General features: G+C 42.1%; 1 protein-coding gene across 1 annotated transcript; it reads left to right on the top strand.

The window, feature by feature from the left end:
• Nucleotides 1-259: 259 nt before the first annotated feature.
• rnd3a (Rho family GTPase 3a) lies at nucleotides 260-15,365 on the top strand. The gene is made up of 5 exons (XM_040051499.1): nucleotides 260-547; nucleotides 864-951; nucleotides 10,644-10,753; nucleotides 11,900-12,034; nucleotides 12,209-15,365. The coding sequence occupies exons 1-5, from the start codon at nucleotides 398-400 to the stop codon at nucleotides 12,455-12,457; spliced, it is 732 nt and encodes a 243-aa protein (XP_039907433.1). The 5' UTR covers nucleotides 260-397; the 3' UTR covers nucleotides 12,458-15,365.
• Nucleotides 15,366-16,237: the final 872 nt, after the last annotated feature.

The raw sequence follows: 16,237 nt of genomic DNA, 5'->3' as shown, positions 1-16,237 counted from the left end.
ACTCTAAAAAACTGGCAAATGGAAACTATAATCTGATTTACTTTACTGATTTAAAAAAATATCTTAGTTTGTGTTTTATTGTTTTGATGTTGAAGCTGAGGTCTGTGTGTAGTCCAAACGGGGGCGCCATCACGGTGCCTGGCCCGGCGTGCGTCTGTGTGGAGGCTCGCTGGACGAAGGGAGGGACGTGTCTCATCCCGACGGACGGAGAGCTGCTGCCATTGGCTCCTGCGACGTTATAAATGTAGGCAAATGGAATTTACCGGCTCAGAGCAGGCGGAGACACCGGGGGAGGAGAGCAGGCGCGCAGGCTTGGACGCACCGAGACCAGCTGCTTCTCGACGGTTCACACACACCTACCCAGGATTGGACTCATTTTTAAAAACGACTCAAATCAATGAAGGAGAGACGCCCGTGTCAGAAGTTATCTCTGAAATCCAGCATGGATCCCAGTCAGAGTGTGAAGTGTAAGATAGTGGTGGTGGGGGACAGCCAGTGCGGGAAGACTGCGCTGCTTCACGTGTTCGCCAAAGACTGCTTCCCTGAGGTGAGACCCTGCAGCCTGCTGGACATGATGCATGTTAATAACACACACTGATACCACGACCAGCGCATCTCATTGTTCTTCTGAACCTGGCTGTGTCACGTGGATTGTTCCAGTAGTGATGAAGGACATTCATGTTGTAGTGCTTGATACGTGTTGGGATGAGTTTTGGCTGAAATCCAAACGTAGTAGTACCAACACCTTTGTAGTACACGATCGTGTTAATAGGGTAATAAATCTAACGTTGCTCAGTTTCTTCAAAGTTTAAAACCTGACAGGCTTCCTCCCTGACCTCCCCTCTTCTAAATGTTTCCTGCAGAGCTACGTCCCCACTGTGTTTGAAAACTACACAGCCAGCTTTGAAATCGACACGCAGAGGATCGAGCTCAGTTTGTGGGACACCTCAGGTAATCCTCACTTCCAACAACCTCTCTGTCTGACTCATGCTCCAAGTGTCACCTTGTGTCATTTGTGGCGTGGCGTGGACATGTTCTAACATGCATCTCTGTGATCAGTCACTCAGTTGCTGATTTGAATGATATGGAGCTAGTTTATTATTAACTTTGTGGGGTAGAATTCACCCATGTTTGACTGCATCATAAATAAATAACAGGTTTTAGCCCAGAATGTCCAAATCAGGAGACAGGAGAGTCCCAGGGCAGCTTTGTTTTTTCTCAAATAATGAAATTAATCTCTGACCCATTTTAATCAATGTAGCACAGTTAATCCTTTCCCATAGTCTGGAGTCGCTGTTCCTCGAAACCGCACGTTTCCCCTCAGATTAGATCGGGGCTTACCTTTTACCTACATGGAAACGTTCAGCCTCGTAGCTCAGTTCGAGCGCAGGAACGCCTCAGTGGAATGGATCTGATTTATGAATTCCTCCCAGCTGAGCAAAGCTTAAGTGGAAACAGGAAAGGAAACATAATGATAGGCCGAACGAAGCTCATATTCATACATCTGGTGAACACACTTTGAAATTCATCCTGCTTCCTGTGCTTTTCGGGAAGGTTGAGCAACATTGGCTCAGCAGCTTTTTTTCTTTTTAATCTCCTGCGGGTTAGACTTTGTGTTTGGGCTCTGAAAACCAGCATCGTGTGTGTGCGTGTGCGTAAACAAACCCATTTTCCCATCGATCATTGCCTGAGCACTGAATAGCACAGCAGCGAGGTGTATGTTTCATGTGTGTGAGCATGTGGTGTTTGTGTGGGAATGAGAGGAAAATCCCTGGCCTGGAATTCCTGAGTGACGTTTGGGTAACTTGAAGATCGAGGTCAGCTTGAGATCTTTCTTTCTTTCTGAAACGTCAGACCGGAAAATCCAACAGCAGCTTCTTAAAATCCAGATTTCTAAGCTGTTTTATACTTCACAGCAAATGAAAGTAAAAGCATCTGCAGAGTGGCGCTCCTTTGCCGCCTCAGTAACTCTACAAGAAAGTGAAACAAGGACATCAAATTGAAAATTCCTTCATCCCTCCAGTTTTGTGTGTAAATGTGGAAAGGCGAAGAAATGAAGACTGGCCCGAGTGAGAATTTTCTTTTATTGAATTGTGTTGGCTGCCTGCCTGGAGCCATTTTTCTTTTTCTCTCTGTTTCATAAAAGGAGGGTTGGGGGTGGTTTCCTATTAGATCATTGGATTTTAGAAGGTGCCAGATACCCCTATACCAACCCACCCCTACCTTCACTCCAAACCCACACCCAGCACACGAACACACACACACACAGTGACCAATTGATGCAGCTTTCAGCTTGACTGGTCCCTTTTTTTTTCTCCTTTTTTTTTCTCCTTTTTTTTTTTTTTTTTTTTTTTTGAAACCCCCATCTGCCACAGCCAATCCAATTGATCCCTTATCTCCTGAGTGTGTGTGTGTGTGTGTGTGTGTGTGTGTGTGTGTGTGTGTGTGTGTGTGTGTGTGAGACCCAGGCCTGCACTCTGACAAAGACCAACACGAAGGGAGGAAGACAAACATTGTGGACTGCCACCCGCTCTTCCCCTCCCTCTCAAACACACACCTCCACACACACACCGAGGTGGTCTTTGTTCTGCAGTGATGAGTGGCCTAATGAGCAGCCTGCTGTTTATGTGTTTGTGTTTAAAGGGGATGGTGAAGGGAGTAATTCGGCCCATTAAGGTAAATTCCTGCCAGTTATACAGCCTTCCATTTGCCCCCCTCTCCCCAACCTACTTGTCTGCTGTAGCATTGCCACCCCAGTCTCAGGGTGAGGTCCGCCGGGGCCAAGGCGCGAGCCTTTGATGCTTCTTTCACCAACAGGGGAAGTGGTTTACGTTGTCTGCCTGTCTGCCTCCGTGTCTGAATGAGCAGGAAAAGTGCTTGTTTGAGAGTCAAACAGGAGGATAGGAAAACCGTGTGGGTAAACAGAGCAACCCCTGTGGCTCAGCACCTGCATGCCTTAGGTCTTTTCTCGTTTGGAAATGAGCATGGATTATTTTTTTTCAAATCAGAAAATACACCAACCCCACAAAAGATTAAAAAAAAAAACCCCAATTCAAGCATCAAATTCTTAGATTTGGAAAGCAACCACCAAGTAGGAGTTACCCTTTTTACAAATGATGGCTCCGACTTTTTCCCCTTATTCAGTGGGTTTCATTTTTAACCCCTTGGTGTTGGAACATCAAGCAAAAAACGAAACATTCACAGAGCTTTGGTTTAGGTGACCCATTTCTACATACATTATATTCGCTCTCTGTTTTGGTCTCCATCAGCTCCTGCTGTGACCACCAGCTGCAAGCCAATCTGCTCTGCTGTGGCATTTGTTGTTTTTAAAAATGTATCCTTTCTCTGAAAACAGCTGCTCGTTGCACCTGGAAACAGTCATTAAAAAAGACCAAGACTGTAAAGCTATGAGCAGTTAGACCAAAACAACAAGCTGAAAGATGCTAAAAGGCCAAGTAGTCGAGCTAAAGGAGACCGGAGACTTTCTTTGGTCATATGACCTCTTTGTTTATATTAAAATGTCGATGAAAGCAACTTCAAAACTGCTGTCGTTTCATTTCCTGTCAATCAACTAATTGTTTCTGTACTAATCCGAGGCTCACAGAAGATTGCTTTAAACTGATTTTGCACTTTTCACAGTTGAAATATTCATAATATACTTACGCTGGAACTGAACTGCAGGAAACGGCTTAGTATTTTCATACTTCCGAAATTGGTCGTGCACAGTTGTTCCAACTGTTAGGCAGTTTCCCAAAGCTACAACAAATACGTTTTCGAGCTTAACAGGAAAAATACAAGAACTAGAGGAGTTCAGACTTTTCCAGTTCTAGAAATCCCAATGGGAAACATCAGACCCAGTGGATCTCATTTGACAATATTTATCACAGGGAATATATATATGGGGAAAATAGTTTTTTTGTTTACTGCGCACATTCAAAGTTGACCCACTTTGCAAAATGGGAAGAAAGACAGATAAAGGAGTTGTAATGGAAGATGCATAATAGCAGAGCTTGGTCAGAGCAGACAGATCATCTTTCCCTTCTATAGTTACTAGAGCATATCACATGTCCTGTTTCCCATGTAGTGCAGGACAGCTTAACTATGGGACTTTTGCATTCACTCAGTAAGCTCCTCTGCTACTCTCTCTCTGACACACACACACACACACACACACACACACACTCCCCCCGATTCTTCAGTCTCTAACCATTGTTGGATTGGATCACATTTCTGGGTTCAGCGAATTGGAGCCGCATGTCTGGCATTCCTCAGACTAAAGGTTTCTACTTCCTCCACTACAAAGACCCCCTTTGTACCCAGCAGGCCCAGATCCTCAGCCAGTGAAAGAGAAGTGGTGTGGATCACTAAAGCCTTACCTCGTTTCCAGAGGGGAGAAATCGAATCACGGTAGAATTTGCTGACCGACAATGGGATGGTGATGGTGAAGCAGTGTATGAACTGAAGGGCAGTGGGATCCTGGGAGAGATTAATGGACTTCCTGTCTGCTAATGTCATGGAAGGACTTTTTTTTTTTTTTTTTTTTTTTAAACACCTGACATTAAAATCCATGTCCGGCCTTCACACTGAGCACTTTGCATTCTTGGCTCCCTGTGCACGTGTCCTGCCAGTCCATCACTGAGAAACATCTGACTGTCCTAAATGCTTCACCAGCATCCTGTTTGGCCCGACTCTTGACTCTTACCCAATTTGTACTTTGTTATTGTGGCCAAAGTAACCTCTCGAAAGCTTGTATAAGTAAAGTTTATCATATCTCAATGTCTTTTCAGGAAGTTTCTTTCAGCCGGATTACACAATTTGAGAAGGGAAATAGATTTCCTGTTTTCAGCCTTTCTGGTGGACTTTCTTCAGTTACTGATTTCGAGACTTTATCATGGCTCATGGAGTGCCATAAGATAGTATTGTATCTTAAACAAATTTAGCTACACTGCAATCGATCCTAGTGTAACGTAATGTGCCGTGATGTACTGAAACGGTACAGTATAAAGTACAAAGCAGTAATCTTGAGCCACCTCTAGCTTCTTTATATTTATTGAAACATGAAGAAATATAAATCCAATATACGGAGGAAAAGTCAGTTTTTAAAATTTCATTGGAAATTGGCAACATTTGCTGAAGTATTTGGGAAGGTTTTTTTTGTCTTTCAATTAAGTAGTCTTCAGGAATAGTTCTCCAGGCTTCTTGAAGTATTATGTATGTATTAAGACACATGACACACATTTATAATGCTAAATCTTAATGGTTGGTCACCTATTATATGTTGCATAACTTTCAATAATATACTTTATAAGGTATTAGAGCATGTTGTAGTGCATCATAGTGAACTTTAACATAACACACATGCACAACAGGGGCGACAGTGGCTCAGGTTGCCCCCTACACATCCAGTGTGAGTGTGATAAAAGTGCTAGGCTATAGATGGACGCACTGTAAAAGTGGGTGGGACTCGTAGTAGAAAGTGCTTTGAGTGCTCAAACTGAGTATAAATGTGCTCTATAAGTACCAGTACATCCAGTTACCACTTCCATGTGTTAACACAACATACCAGTGTGTTACAATGGTATTGCTATATTAGACTTGGCTATTTAACACAGTACACACTGAATTATTAAATTGCGTCCAAAGATATCTTTTGTTAACCTGCTATATTTGAGCATATTTTGTGATACCAAAGGTTACTTTATTAATCCTTCATGTCCAGATTTTAGATTTACAGCAATAAATATCATGGTAACCACAGCAACTACAGCAGATAGTCATAAGTGTATAAGTGCAAATTGTAGTGCGTGTGCTTGGCAGGCGAGCCGTATAAACTTGCTAGTGCTGTATTTCTAGACGTGCCTGTCAACGTCTGTTGTTTCCACAGGTGTCCCCCAAAGGCCTAATGCCTCTTTTTATGTATTTATGCACACACAAGCTCACCGCCCAGCAGCTCCGTTCTGCTCAGCTATGTTAGCTATGCAGTAAACCAGCAGGCCTGCAGATCTGTTGCCATACATCCAGACTGTAGACTGTCAGCCACAGCTGGCTTACCTCAGGTCTGCATGTGCTTGTGTGAGATAAAGCAAAAGCTGTTATTGTGTGAAGTTGTATGTCTTTTTTAAATATTATGGAATATTTTGAGATTGCATGAATAGACCAGAATGTGTTTTCCACATTATTTCATGTAGATTCATTGCATTAAGTGGTGCTTTTTATCCAAGCTATTGTGGAAAGTGGGCTGAAAAAGCACAAGAGCTTTATTTATTTCTTGATCACAACAACAGTGAGCATTTAGTGGCATTCTACAGTTTCTGCTTATGTCATTGTGCCCAACAACAAGACAGGCTATGGTTAATAGGAGGCGAGAGAGGATGGAGGACATATCGAAAGGACAGAATAAGGGAGGACAGGGTGTGTGTCTTTCTTCCAGATTTAGAGATCCTGTGGGAGAACAATGACAGGAGCTAATTAGATGACAGTTACCAGGTCTTTGTGTGTGTGTTAGCTGTGGGATTTCCTCTTATCTTTCCACTTGGCAGGAAGATGACCTCAAAGCAGAGGCTGGTCTCAGATGCAGAGCTAATGCAGTAACGACTCTAAACAGCTAACAAAGAAGGAAACATCTGCTATTAAAAGTTATTAGCAAAACGCTTCCATAGAGGGTCGAATTTTAAATGCACCATGTTGAAATTGCAGTGGATTTACGTTGGATTTATTGCTATAAATGCACTAACGTGGAGGTAAATTCACAGAAATATGTGCAGACATAATAGCACAGCAACTTCACACTGCAGCTCAGATACGCATTTCCTCTCATTAGGTTAATAAAAACAGTCTATTCATTGTGAAATGTCAACCGATTCTACAGCATGCCCTTTTAGTCGCAAGGTTTTATTTTTCCACTGATTTGTTCCAGGCTACGAGCTCTGGAATAAAAACAATCAAACAACCCATTGTGGTCATGATCGATTGCGAGACGGTCATGAAAGAAATAAATTCTTGTGGTCTTGTGGGGGATACCACCTTCCTCCTCGCCTTGTATTTGCGGTGCTCCCTTGATAACAGTTCAGCATCTGGCCTTTTGTTTAGGCGGTATCACCTATCAGGCAGCTTTCCAAAACACTCAGAGTTCCCATCCAAACTACACTGTTTAGATCAAGACATCAAAATAATTTATTCAGTTCATTCCAACACTAGATTTTAGGAGCAGGTACAGATTAATAGGGAGCAAAAAAATTCAGGTTATATGCATCAATGCAAACACGTCTTTGATAGGCCAAGATCATAATCATAATCCTTTTTGAGCCAATATATCAGACTGTATAAGTTAGCTCATGAAGTTTAACTTTTGTAATGGTGATACTGTGGATTTTACTGTTAAGACTGGAAATACTTCGTTTGTCCCATGTTTGGGAAAGGCGACCGCCTTCTTGGGAAGTCCACCACAACTGTTAAGGAGTTGAACGGATACACACAATATACCGATGAGGGTGATAAATCTACTGCAAAATAAACCTATCCTGAAAACACACATGTGGCTACCTCGACATGACACTGGATGCGACAAGAAAGGTGGTTCTGACTGAGAAACCACATGCTTATTGGCTAACGACTTGTGATTGACAACTACCAATTGACCCAAAACAAGTGACTGAACCCATGATCTCACCGGGAGTGTCCACAAAGGTCAAGACAGGTCCCAGACTTACTAACCCTCTACTGCATAGCGTTGCCCTGAGGCAACAAACCACATTTTCATGCCTTACACTGGCCCTTCAAAAAAGAAAAACTTTTTTTTTTTTTTCAAATAATGCTGCCAGGCACATCTCTTTCCAATAAAATGATAAGTTGAAGGTGGTGTGACTTTCATTTGGGGGAGGGGGGCAGGACCCCTTTCTGCAAGCTGCAGTACATGAGAGACCTCTCCATTAGGAGGCAAGATAAAGATCACTATTTTACATGTTTATAGTGAAATAAATGTATATTAAAAATACTTGTATGTGCATGAATATGTTAAGAAGCATATTTGTTAGTTCTACTTTTTAAAATTTATTTATACAGTAAAACTGTTAATTTTCATTCGTTGCCTCAAGGCAACACTGCGCAGTAAGCCTGATATTTTTTTTTTTTTTTTTTTTTTCAGGCAATATAATGCATTTGCATATGTGTGTAGAGATGTGTTTGTGTGCATTTATATGATCATAGTCAACGTTTTTTTTACTTTACAATCTACTCATAGTTAGAGGACATGGATGTAAATACCTTTTATGGAAGGAAACCAAGGGAATGTGCACTTTCTGTCCTCAGAAATGAGGAGTGGATCCCTGAATGAGGTTTGAGGGACACTTAGGAGCTCAGGGGTCAGTTGGTAAAGTAACTGTGTCTGTGTGTGTGTTAGTGCCCACACATCAAGCAGGTCTGGCCAGGATCTGGTATCAAGTCGGCACTGCTGGCTGACTCCTGACATGAAAAGACATATGTCATCCAGGCCTGGCATAGATGGCACTGTCTATGTGATGGCATGCCATTTCTGGCTTGATTGTGGCTTGGTTTATGTGGCCCAGGCCTACAGAAAACAGGTCTGGCCCAGATCTAGAATCAAGCTGGCACTTCGGACTGACTGGTGTTTTGGCTGAGTGTATATCCACCAGATGTGTGCCAGGTCTGGCAATGACGCCACTGTTTATGCGATGGCATGCCATATCTCAGGTAGTAGAGCAGGTTACAAACTGATCGGAAGGTTAGTGGTTCGATCCCTGGCTCCTCCAGTCTGCGTGTCAAGAGTGAGAATGTGTATGAATGTAGTTGAAGCACTCAGTTAAGCGAAAGTGGGTGAATGTGGCATGTTGTATAGAGCACTTTGAGTAAACTGGGAGAGTAGAAAACCGCTATATAAAAATCAGTCCATTCACTGTCTGAACAGAGTTTCGGCATGTTACTTTTGCACTGTTTTGCATGTTCTGGCACATGTTGTTATTGCATGGCTTGATTAAGGTACACATTAGGCTGACATCTGGGGCCAGAGCTGAAACTGTTCTGGGCCAGCACAGGGCCAGCAGTGTGTCTACAACTGGCCTGTGGCTGCACATCACCTACAGATGGCCCACATACTGCAATGAATGACGGCCCTTTGGTGGCCCAGATAACTTGCTTATGAATATTTCAACTGTGAAAACTTCCTATTCATAAAGCAAATTAGCAAGAACTGCTATCAATTCTTGCTAACAATTGAAAGGAATTAAAACATTTAGCAGTTGTTAATGACTGACAGCTAATGACAGAAAATGCAAAATAATGAAGTGCAATGTCTTAGCAGCTTTTCTCCTCAGTCTGTAAAATTATTGTGTTAGTTTACATTTAATGTAATTTTTAGTGTAATAAAATGTGTATATGTTGGCTAAGATCATTTTTTTTGTAAACATTGCTAAATGAAAAGCAGTTCTGCCATTACCAAAGCTTAATGTGCAATTTTTCATGCCAAGTGTTGAATTACATGCAATATTAATTCTTGTGTAATTCTATATAATAACTGGGATCTCCTGCATATGCATGGAGTGGAACATTATGGACATGGATATTTGAGATGTCTGTACACACACTTTAGTCGTGCTTTGTTGTGTGGGGCCCAGGCCTGGAAGCATTGTTTAAAACGATGTCATCTCCCATCCAGACTGTTTAGATTAGGAACACCAGCACTGTGTGTGTGTGTGTGTGTGTGTGTGTGTGTGTGTGTGTGTGTGTGTGTGTGTGTGTGTGTGTGTGTGTGTGTGTGAACCAGTGCATTCCAGAATTTTCTCTGCAGCCGTGTTTATAAAAGACCTCCCAAGGGAACCTAAAGTTACCAAAAACAAAATTCCCCAGATTCTTGGCAGCTGCTTGTGTGTGTGGTCACTTCTTGCTTGCCATGTGATCTTGACTCACCTTGACATGACGGCAAGCTCCCCTCCCCCCAACCTCCGATGCGCTTCAGTCAGGCGGTGAGATGGGCGTCGCCCTTGCACATGGTTTCAATTTGAGGAGGGAGTCATTTCCTCACTCTGAAGTTCTATTCCTTCAGAGAGATTTTCTGTTTCAGTAAACGATCTTGTTGTAGTCAGCACATTTTTTTTCTACTGATGCGGCACTATTTGTTTTTCTCGCCTAGTTGCCATGGATTATGGCTGAGCTGCAATCATGACGTATGAGAATAACTATCTGTAGTGCTCAAGTGATAATTTGGTCTTCCTTGTGCTTTCTTGAAACAGACTTTGATCCTGCCCCTCACTCGAATACTGTTATTTCATTTGTTTAAGCAAAAGCCTTCAATGCCAGACATATTTCAGGTCTTCCAATAAAAAATGAAATCTACAAAGTTTTAAATAAGAACACCTCTGCTAACCAGCTCTGTAATTCAGTTTTCTGTTCTGCAGCTCTGATGACAAGTTTCTTCTGATGTCCCTTGAGCTGGATCCCTGTGAAGATTATCCAATAATAGCAAAACTGCAAATTAAATCAGGAACATTTCTCAGCCTGAGCTGGCCACGTGTTTCTTTGCTGTCTGTTGGAACAAAAGAGGCTGCTCGCACAGTTATGCATACAGCAGTTTTGTCCTTGCGCAACAGTGTGTGAATGCAGTTCAAGTTTCTTGTTTTCCTTTGTTTTAGGATCTCCATACTATGACAACGTGAGGCCCCTGTCCTATCCCGACTCCGATGCTGTGCTCATCTGTTTCGACATCAGCCGCCCAGAAACGCTCGACAGCGTAATGAAAAAGGTTTGTTGCTCCTCTCGGGCAAATCCATGCAGGAAACACGTCTTTAAGCTCTATTTTTAAACATTCCACTCAAGTACTTTGATTTTTGTCTGAACTGGTGACAGAGGCCTGGATCAAAGGTCTGCAGTCATTTCTTTTTTCTGTGATCTCAGTCATGTGAAGTCGTATAGCTGTAATGTGACTTCAGTGTCAGGTCAAAACCCTGCTGTGGCTGGACGTGGTCACTGGCTGATTCTCACATGTCCAAACCTGTGCTGTACATCAAGCAACACAGGTGGTGTCAGTCATCTGACTGGTGGAGAAACTACAAAATGTAAAAGTCATTATCTTCCCACATTAAAACACACCTGGCATGTGCTCCTATTTTTGCAAGGCATTTCCTGTTTTTGCGCTGCTTTCTGCCGACCTGGAATGTTTTCTCAAAGCAACTCACGTTTACCAGAATTAGCGGTCGAGACAGAAACAGTTTTGTCTCGCTCATTAGGAACAGAGATGACCTCAGATGCACTGAGATTTTTTTGGCCCTTTCAGTCTGCCGCTTTGATGGGTAACATTAGTTATCTAACCATTTGTTGTCTTGTGTTGCACACTGTAATTGAACCTGTCGTGAGTAATTGGGAACACGTCATATACAGCTAATTGCTAAGCTTGAACTGAAGCTTAAAGTGCTTAAAGCTGTGCTAGTCGAAGGCTGCGTTTCAGACGATGAATGTCTACATGAGACTTAACCTCGGTTTAGGCTTTTAGGTTGTTCAGACACATTTTACAAACCAACTTCCTCCTCAGATGTCAATGAACTTGATCCCCTGACCAGCCAGACAGCCAGCCCTGAGGCACATTAGCCTCAGATTAAAGCCCCAAGAGAAATGCCATTGATCACAGAGTGTTTATTGTTGTCAGGGAGGAAACATGGAGATTACTTCTAGTTCCTTTCTAGGGTTCAAAGCAATGAGGGGCTTCAGGAAGTGGCAGCTTTAACCTTTGTACTTAAAGGGCAGGTGAGGGGGGGATTTCATCAAATTCTTTATTAGGGCAACAAACATTTGAACACACTCACAAGAAAAACATTGTTTTAAAACACAAAATTTACTTTATTTTTATGTCAGAACTCCTGAATGATTGAGGCTATTTTGTCTTTCTTCACAGTGGAAAGGTGAGATCCAGGAGTTTTGTCCCAACACCAAGATGCTGTTAGTCGGCTGCAAGTCGGACCTGCGCACCGATCTGAGCACACTTGTGGAGCTTTCCAACCATCGACAAGCGCCAGTTTCTTATGACCAGGTTTGTAGATTAAAAGAACATTTTGAAATGGTAGATGGTTCCAATTTCCTGACTCTAATCAGGTCATTGCCGTGTTTAATTGACCCCTGTGAAAGTGTGCAAATCCTTTCGTTATTGACGCAAGCTCTTTACAAAAAACAAAATCTCAGTAAGCCTGAACGTTTTCCTTCTTAGGGTTCCAGCATGGCCAAGCAGATCTCGGCGCCCTACATCGAGTGCTCGGCCCAGCAGTCAGAAAACAGCGTCAGAGACATTTTCCATGTGGCCACGCTGGCCTGCATCAACAAAAACAACAAAAACGTCAAACGCAGCAAGACCGCCCGTGCTAGCAAGAGGATTTCACACATGCCTGGTAGACCTGACCTGGCGGCCGTGGCCTCGGACCTCCGGAAGGACAAAGCCAAAAGTTGCTCGGTCATGTGATTGCACCGACTAAATCAGATCAGACTGAGGAGAATGAGGACAGAGCACAGTGCAAGCAGGAAGTTATGGGGCAATGCTCCCTCCTGCATGCTAAAGACCCCTTATTTGTCTGGAAAGGGGTTCTATAAGCTTAATTCATGTACATGTTACTGGAATACTCTGCACCAATGAAAACTCAATGCATAGTAAGCATCCCACTCAACGCGGCCCCCACCCCTGCCCCACCAAAAGAGGAAGCTATCTATCACCTGCCTGGGGATGTGACCTGCTTCCTCTGGGAGGACAAAGCGGATGCAGTCAAGGCTTTCCATGCTAACAGGAAATGAGCAGGGGGAACGATGTCATTAGGAAATGCTCATTTATAAAAAGATGCGTAGGAACATGTGGTCTCCTGAATAAGAGCGAGAGCCGGCAATGGGGTGGTAGGTAGGGGGGTGCTGCCTCAGGGGGAGGAAATAAAGAGGAACTGCTGTTGTTTGTGCTGGATCAAAGACTTCTTCCTCGGAGGGCTTATACAACAACTCGTCACTGTGGTTTGAAACTGATTCACTCCCACCTCTACTCCTGTAACTGTTAGTCTGTGTGCAGAACAGATTAGAAGATTTATTTCTTAATTTCTTTCAATGGAAACATGAAGCTGAGTGTCCCCTGTCTCTGATATGTTGTCGGTGTAATGTGAAGTCATTGGTGTATAACTGTGTCATTGCTTTATTTTCATCCTGATGAGATTGAACCAATACTACATTCTCTTACATCAGCAGCTATGGATAGACTCATGAAAACAAATGCACACTGCAACAGTGCAGGTTAGCCTTTTATTTTCCCCAAAAACAGAAATGGTGTACTTTAACCCTTTTATTGGGCCCTAAATGGGTCCAGTGAGCTTTAGCTTAACAAAAATTAGCAACCAAAAATAGAACAGTGTATATGAAATATGGACATAGCCACTGTGACTTATCCACAACCCTAATGCTAGCCACAACCATGTTGGGTTTTTTTGAACGAAAAGTTACATTTTGGACAAGAAGATGGAGTTGTGACTTAATGCTAACGAGCTTTGTTAGCTAGCTCCATTTGAATACAATACACACATGTCAATTGACTGATAAAATACTAGAATTTTGCTCCCAGATCTGAGCTGGATGAAGATATATTCGCATCCAGATACGTAACTTGGATTAACAGAAGCAAACCACAGATAAAAGATAGATGTAGCAAGTGTGATTTCACCTACTGATTAGTAAGCTAGTCGGCTGCCATCTTGGTGATTTGAAATTAGATTTGAAGCGCAAGAGGCAGATATGACTGAGATACCAATGGAGACCATGGAGACTGTATATTCACAGGTTGTTAGCTAGTGAACTAGCTAACAGTTGTAGTTAGCTATATCCTTCGTTCTATAATGAGGATCATTACAATTCTTTCTCATTATGAACCAATTCTAGCAATTGAGCATATAAAATCAGAAGGTCGTCACAGAACAAAGGAGCTGAGAGCCGTTTCACCTTAGACCTACAACCAGTGTGTTTTTGCAGCCAGAGAAGTTTTTCCTTTGCTGGCTACTAAGAAGAATGCAGGTGGACGAGTTATAAAAACTGTTAAGAGGTGTCATCAAGGTTCAAAGTGTTTCCTGTACCAGTCTGCAAATATTATTATTTTTTTGTTTAATAAATGCTGTAAATATAGGCATTTTAATATAGTAGTCTCTGGGGATGGACTTGCTTTTGGAGCTAGCCCCAAGTGACATTAGAAAAACTGGAGTTTTTGGTATTTGGCTTACTTTCTCATCTTCTGGAGGATCCCCTCGATCTTAACAGGCTGGAATCTTTGCGTCACGAATCACAGCACAAACAGAAGAAGATCAACAATAACTTACTCTAAATGTCCAAATTGGAGGAAGCTGTGGTCGATTAGCTAGACTACGAAAACCTCTGCAGGAATGAACCATTCGCATGACAGGAACAGTTTTTGTCTCATAAATATCTGCAAACTGGATTACTGTATTGGTCACTGAATAAACGAGCGAGACAACCAAAGGATGAAGAACTTTGCTGATATGTGGTAAACTTGCTAAAGCTTAATTTAGACTTACATGCTGAGTCTACCATGTAACCTATGCTAGTGGCAGATGGTATTGCCACCATTTGTACCTGTGTGGGCTATGTTGACTCAATGTGTAGGTTACATTTTTAGTACATTTCTGCACTTCAGTTTATCACGTAGGGCTTTAGAAGAGTTACGTCATACTTATGGCGCAGATTTAATGCAGAAACATACATTCACCGTAATTAGAAGGACTTTGCCCTCTTCAGTATTAAAAGAAGAGATTATCAGATATTTGGAATACCATGAATGCCACAATACAGATTACAGTTAGCTTGCTAGCCCTCACTGCACTGCACGTTTCGCAAACCTCTGGAGATGAATTTTGCTGTTCGACTTTATGCTGTGACCAGACCTTAACTCGGAAAGGATGATTGTATTTTTTTTCTTCCTTGGGTCATTTCAGTGTTTGAGTATCATGACCTCCGCAGTAATATCACATAATGTAAGAGATTTGTGTCAATTTCAAAATTAGTCTTGAGAAACAAGTGTTTTTGAACTAGTGTTTTTTTCCTTCCTCTCAAACAACAGTGCAATGACGAAGCTGTTTAAATATCAACGGTATTGATGCACTTTTAATGTGACCATCAGTTTCTCAATTAGCTTGTTCAAATGCCAGTGCTGTCACATTTGTCAGCTCAGCGCCCGAGTCCCTATTTTCTTTTCCCAATCCTTTCTTCCCGGTGTATACACACGTTTTCTTGAATGTTGATGTCACCTTCAAAATGTCTTTGTCAATGTTGTTGCCATAATATTTATTGAATTCTATATTTTTCCCTTTAGAATAAATGCCAATAAAACTGAAGAGAATTGTGTTTGTGTTCATTAAGGGAAGAAAGAGATCTCAGTTCATAAGTTCAGTATGTAGTTTGATTATCCTTCATGGATGGTCAGGTACTGTTAAATTATGCCATGCAGACATTATAAGATTTATTGTGCTTTGAGTTCACAAAGGGAAGCTCTGATTTGGATCCTCTTTTGCTTTAGATTTCCAGCAGACTAGATGCCTCGCGGCTACACTGACAATTCCAATAGAAACAACATCTACAAACTCCAATGCATCTATGGGACAACCTCATTTATGCTTCTGTAAGAGAGCAATGTGCTTCAAGGCATGAAGTGTGCTAGAAATCCATTCAAAGAACCTAAAAAGGTGGCTTCAGCTATTGTGCTTGTTAAGAGAGATTCTGTACAGTCATTTATTTACTCTCCCATCAAAAATCCAAATCTCATACATTAAAGATAACCAGCTTATTGTTCCGCAACCAGACTGTTACGATCCCCCCATACTCCAACCCTTCCCAAAATGCATGTGAAAGTATGACCAATGTGGCAGAAACTTGACCCCATTTCAAGGGATTAGTCAGCAGGGGACAAATTCTAATCAGAATCAGGTTTTCTGTAAATAGTTTTAGAGTTTTCTGGTACACAGTTGCTTGATTGCTGTTTCTTAAACATTTATTCCTAGACACAGCAGCTTCACTGTGATGCCCATGCAATTATTCTCATTTTCACATACTCAGACACACTGTTTTGACAGTAAACCAAAGATGTTATGCAAGCAGAGGGGAATCTGGCATAGTAAAAACACACTTTATACCAAAATCAGATGCGGACACCTATGGAGGCCCCCCTCCATAGGTGTCCCTTCATTCCAGCTCCATCTGAGTGTTTATA

The sequence above is a fragment of the Simochromis diagramma genome, unplaced genomic scaffold, assembly GCF_900408965.1.
Source record: "Simochromis diagramma unplaced genomic scaffold, fSimDia1.1 OVJJ01000107.1, whole genome shotgun sequence".
Lineage (NCBI taxonomy): Eukaryota > Metazoa > Chordata > Actinopteri > Cichliformes > Cichlidae > Simochromis > Simochromis diagramma.
This window is presented reverse-complemented; position numbering and strand designations above follow the sequence as displayed.

Excerpts from the sequence above, each read along its gene's own strand:
- rnd3a (XM_040051499.1), top strand. The coding sequence starts at position 398 with ATGAAGGAGAGACGCCCGTGTCAGAAGTTATCTCTGAAATCCAGCATG. Across the intron at positions 10,754-11,899 it reads TCGACAGCGTAATGAAAAAG|TGGAAAGGTGAGATCCAGGA; the intron begins GTTTGTTGCTCC and ends CTTTCTTCACAG. Across the intron at positions 12,035-12,208 it reads CGCCAGTTTCTTATGACCAG|GGTTCCAGCATGGCCAAGCA; the intron begins GTTTGTAGATTA and ends TTTCCTTCTTAG.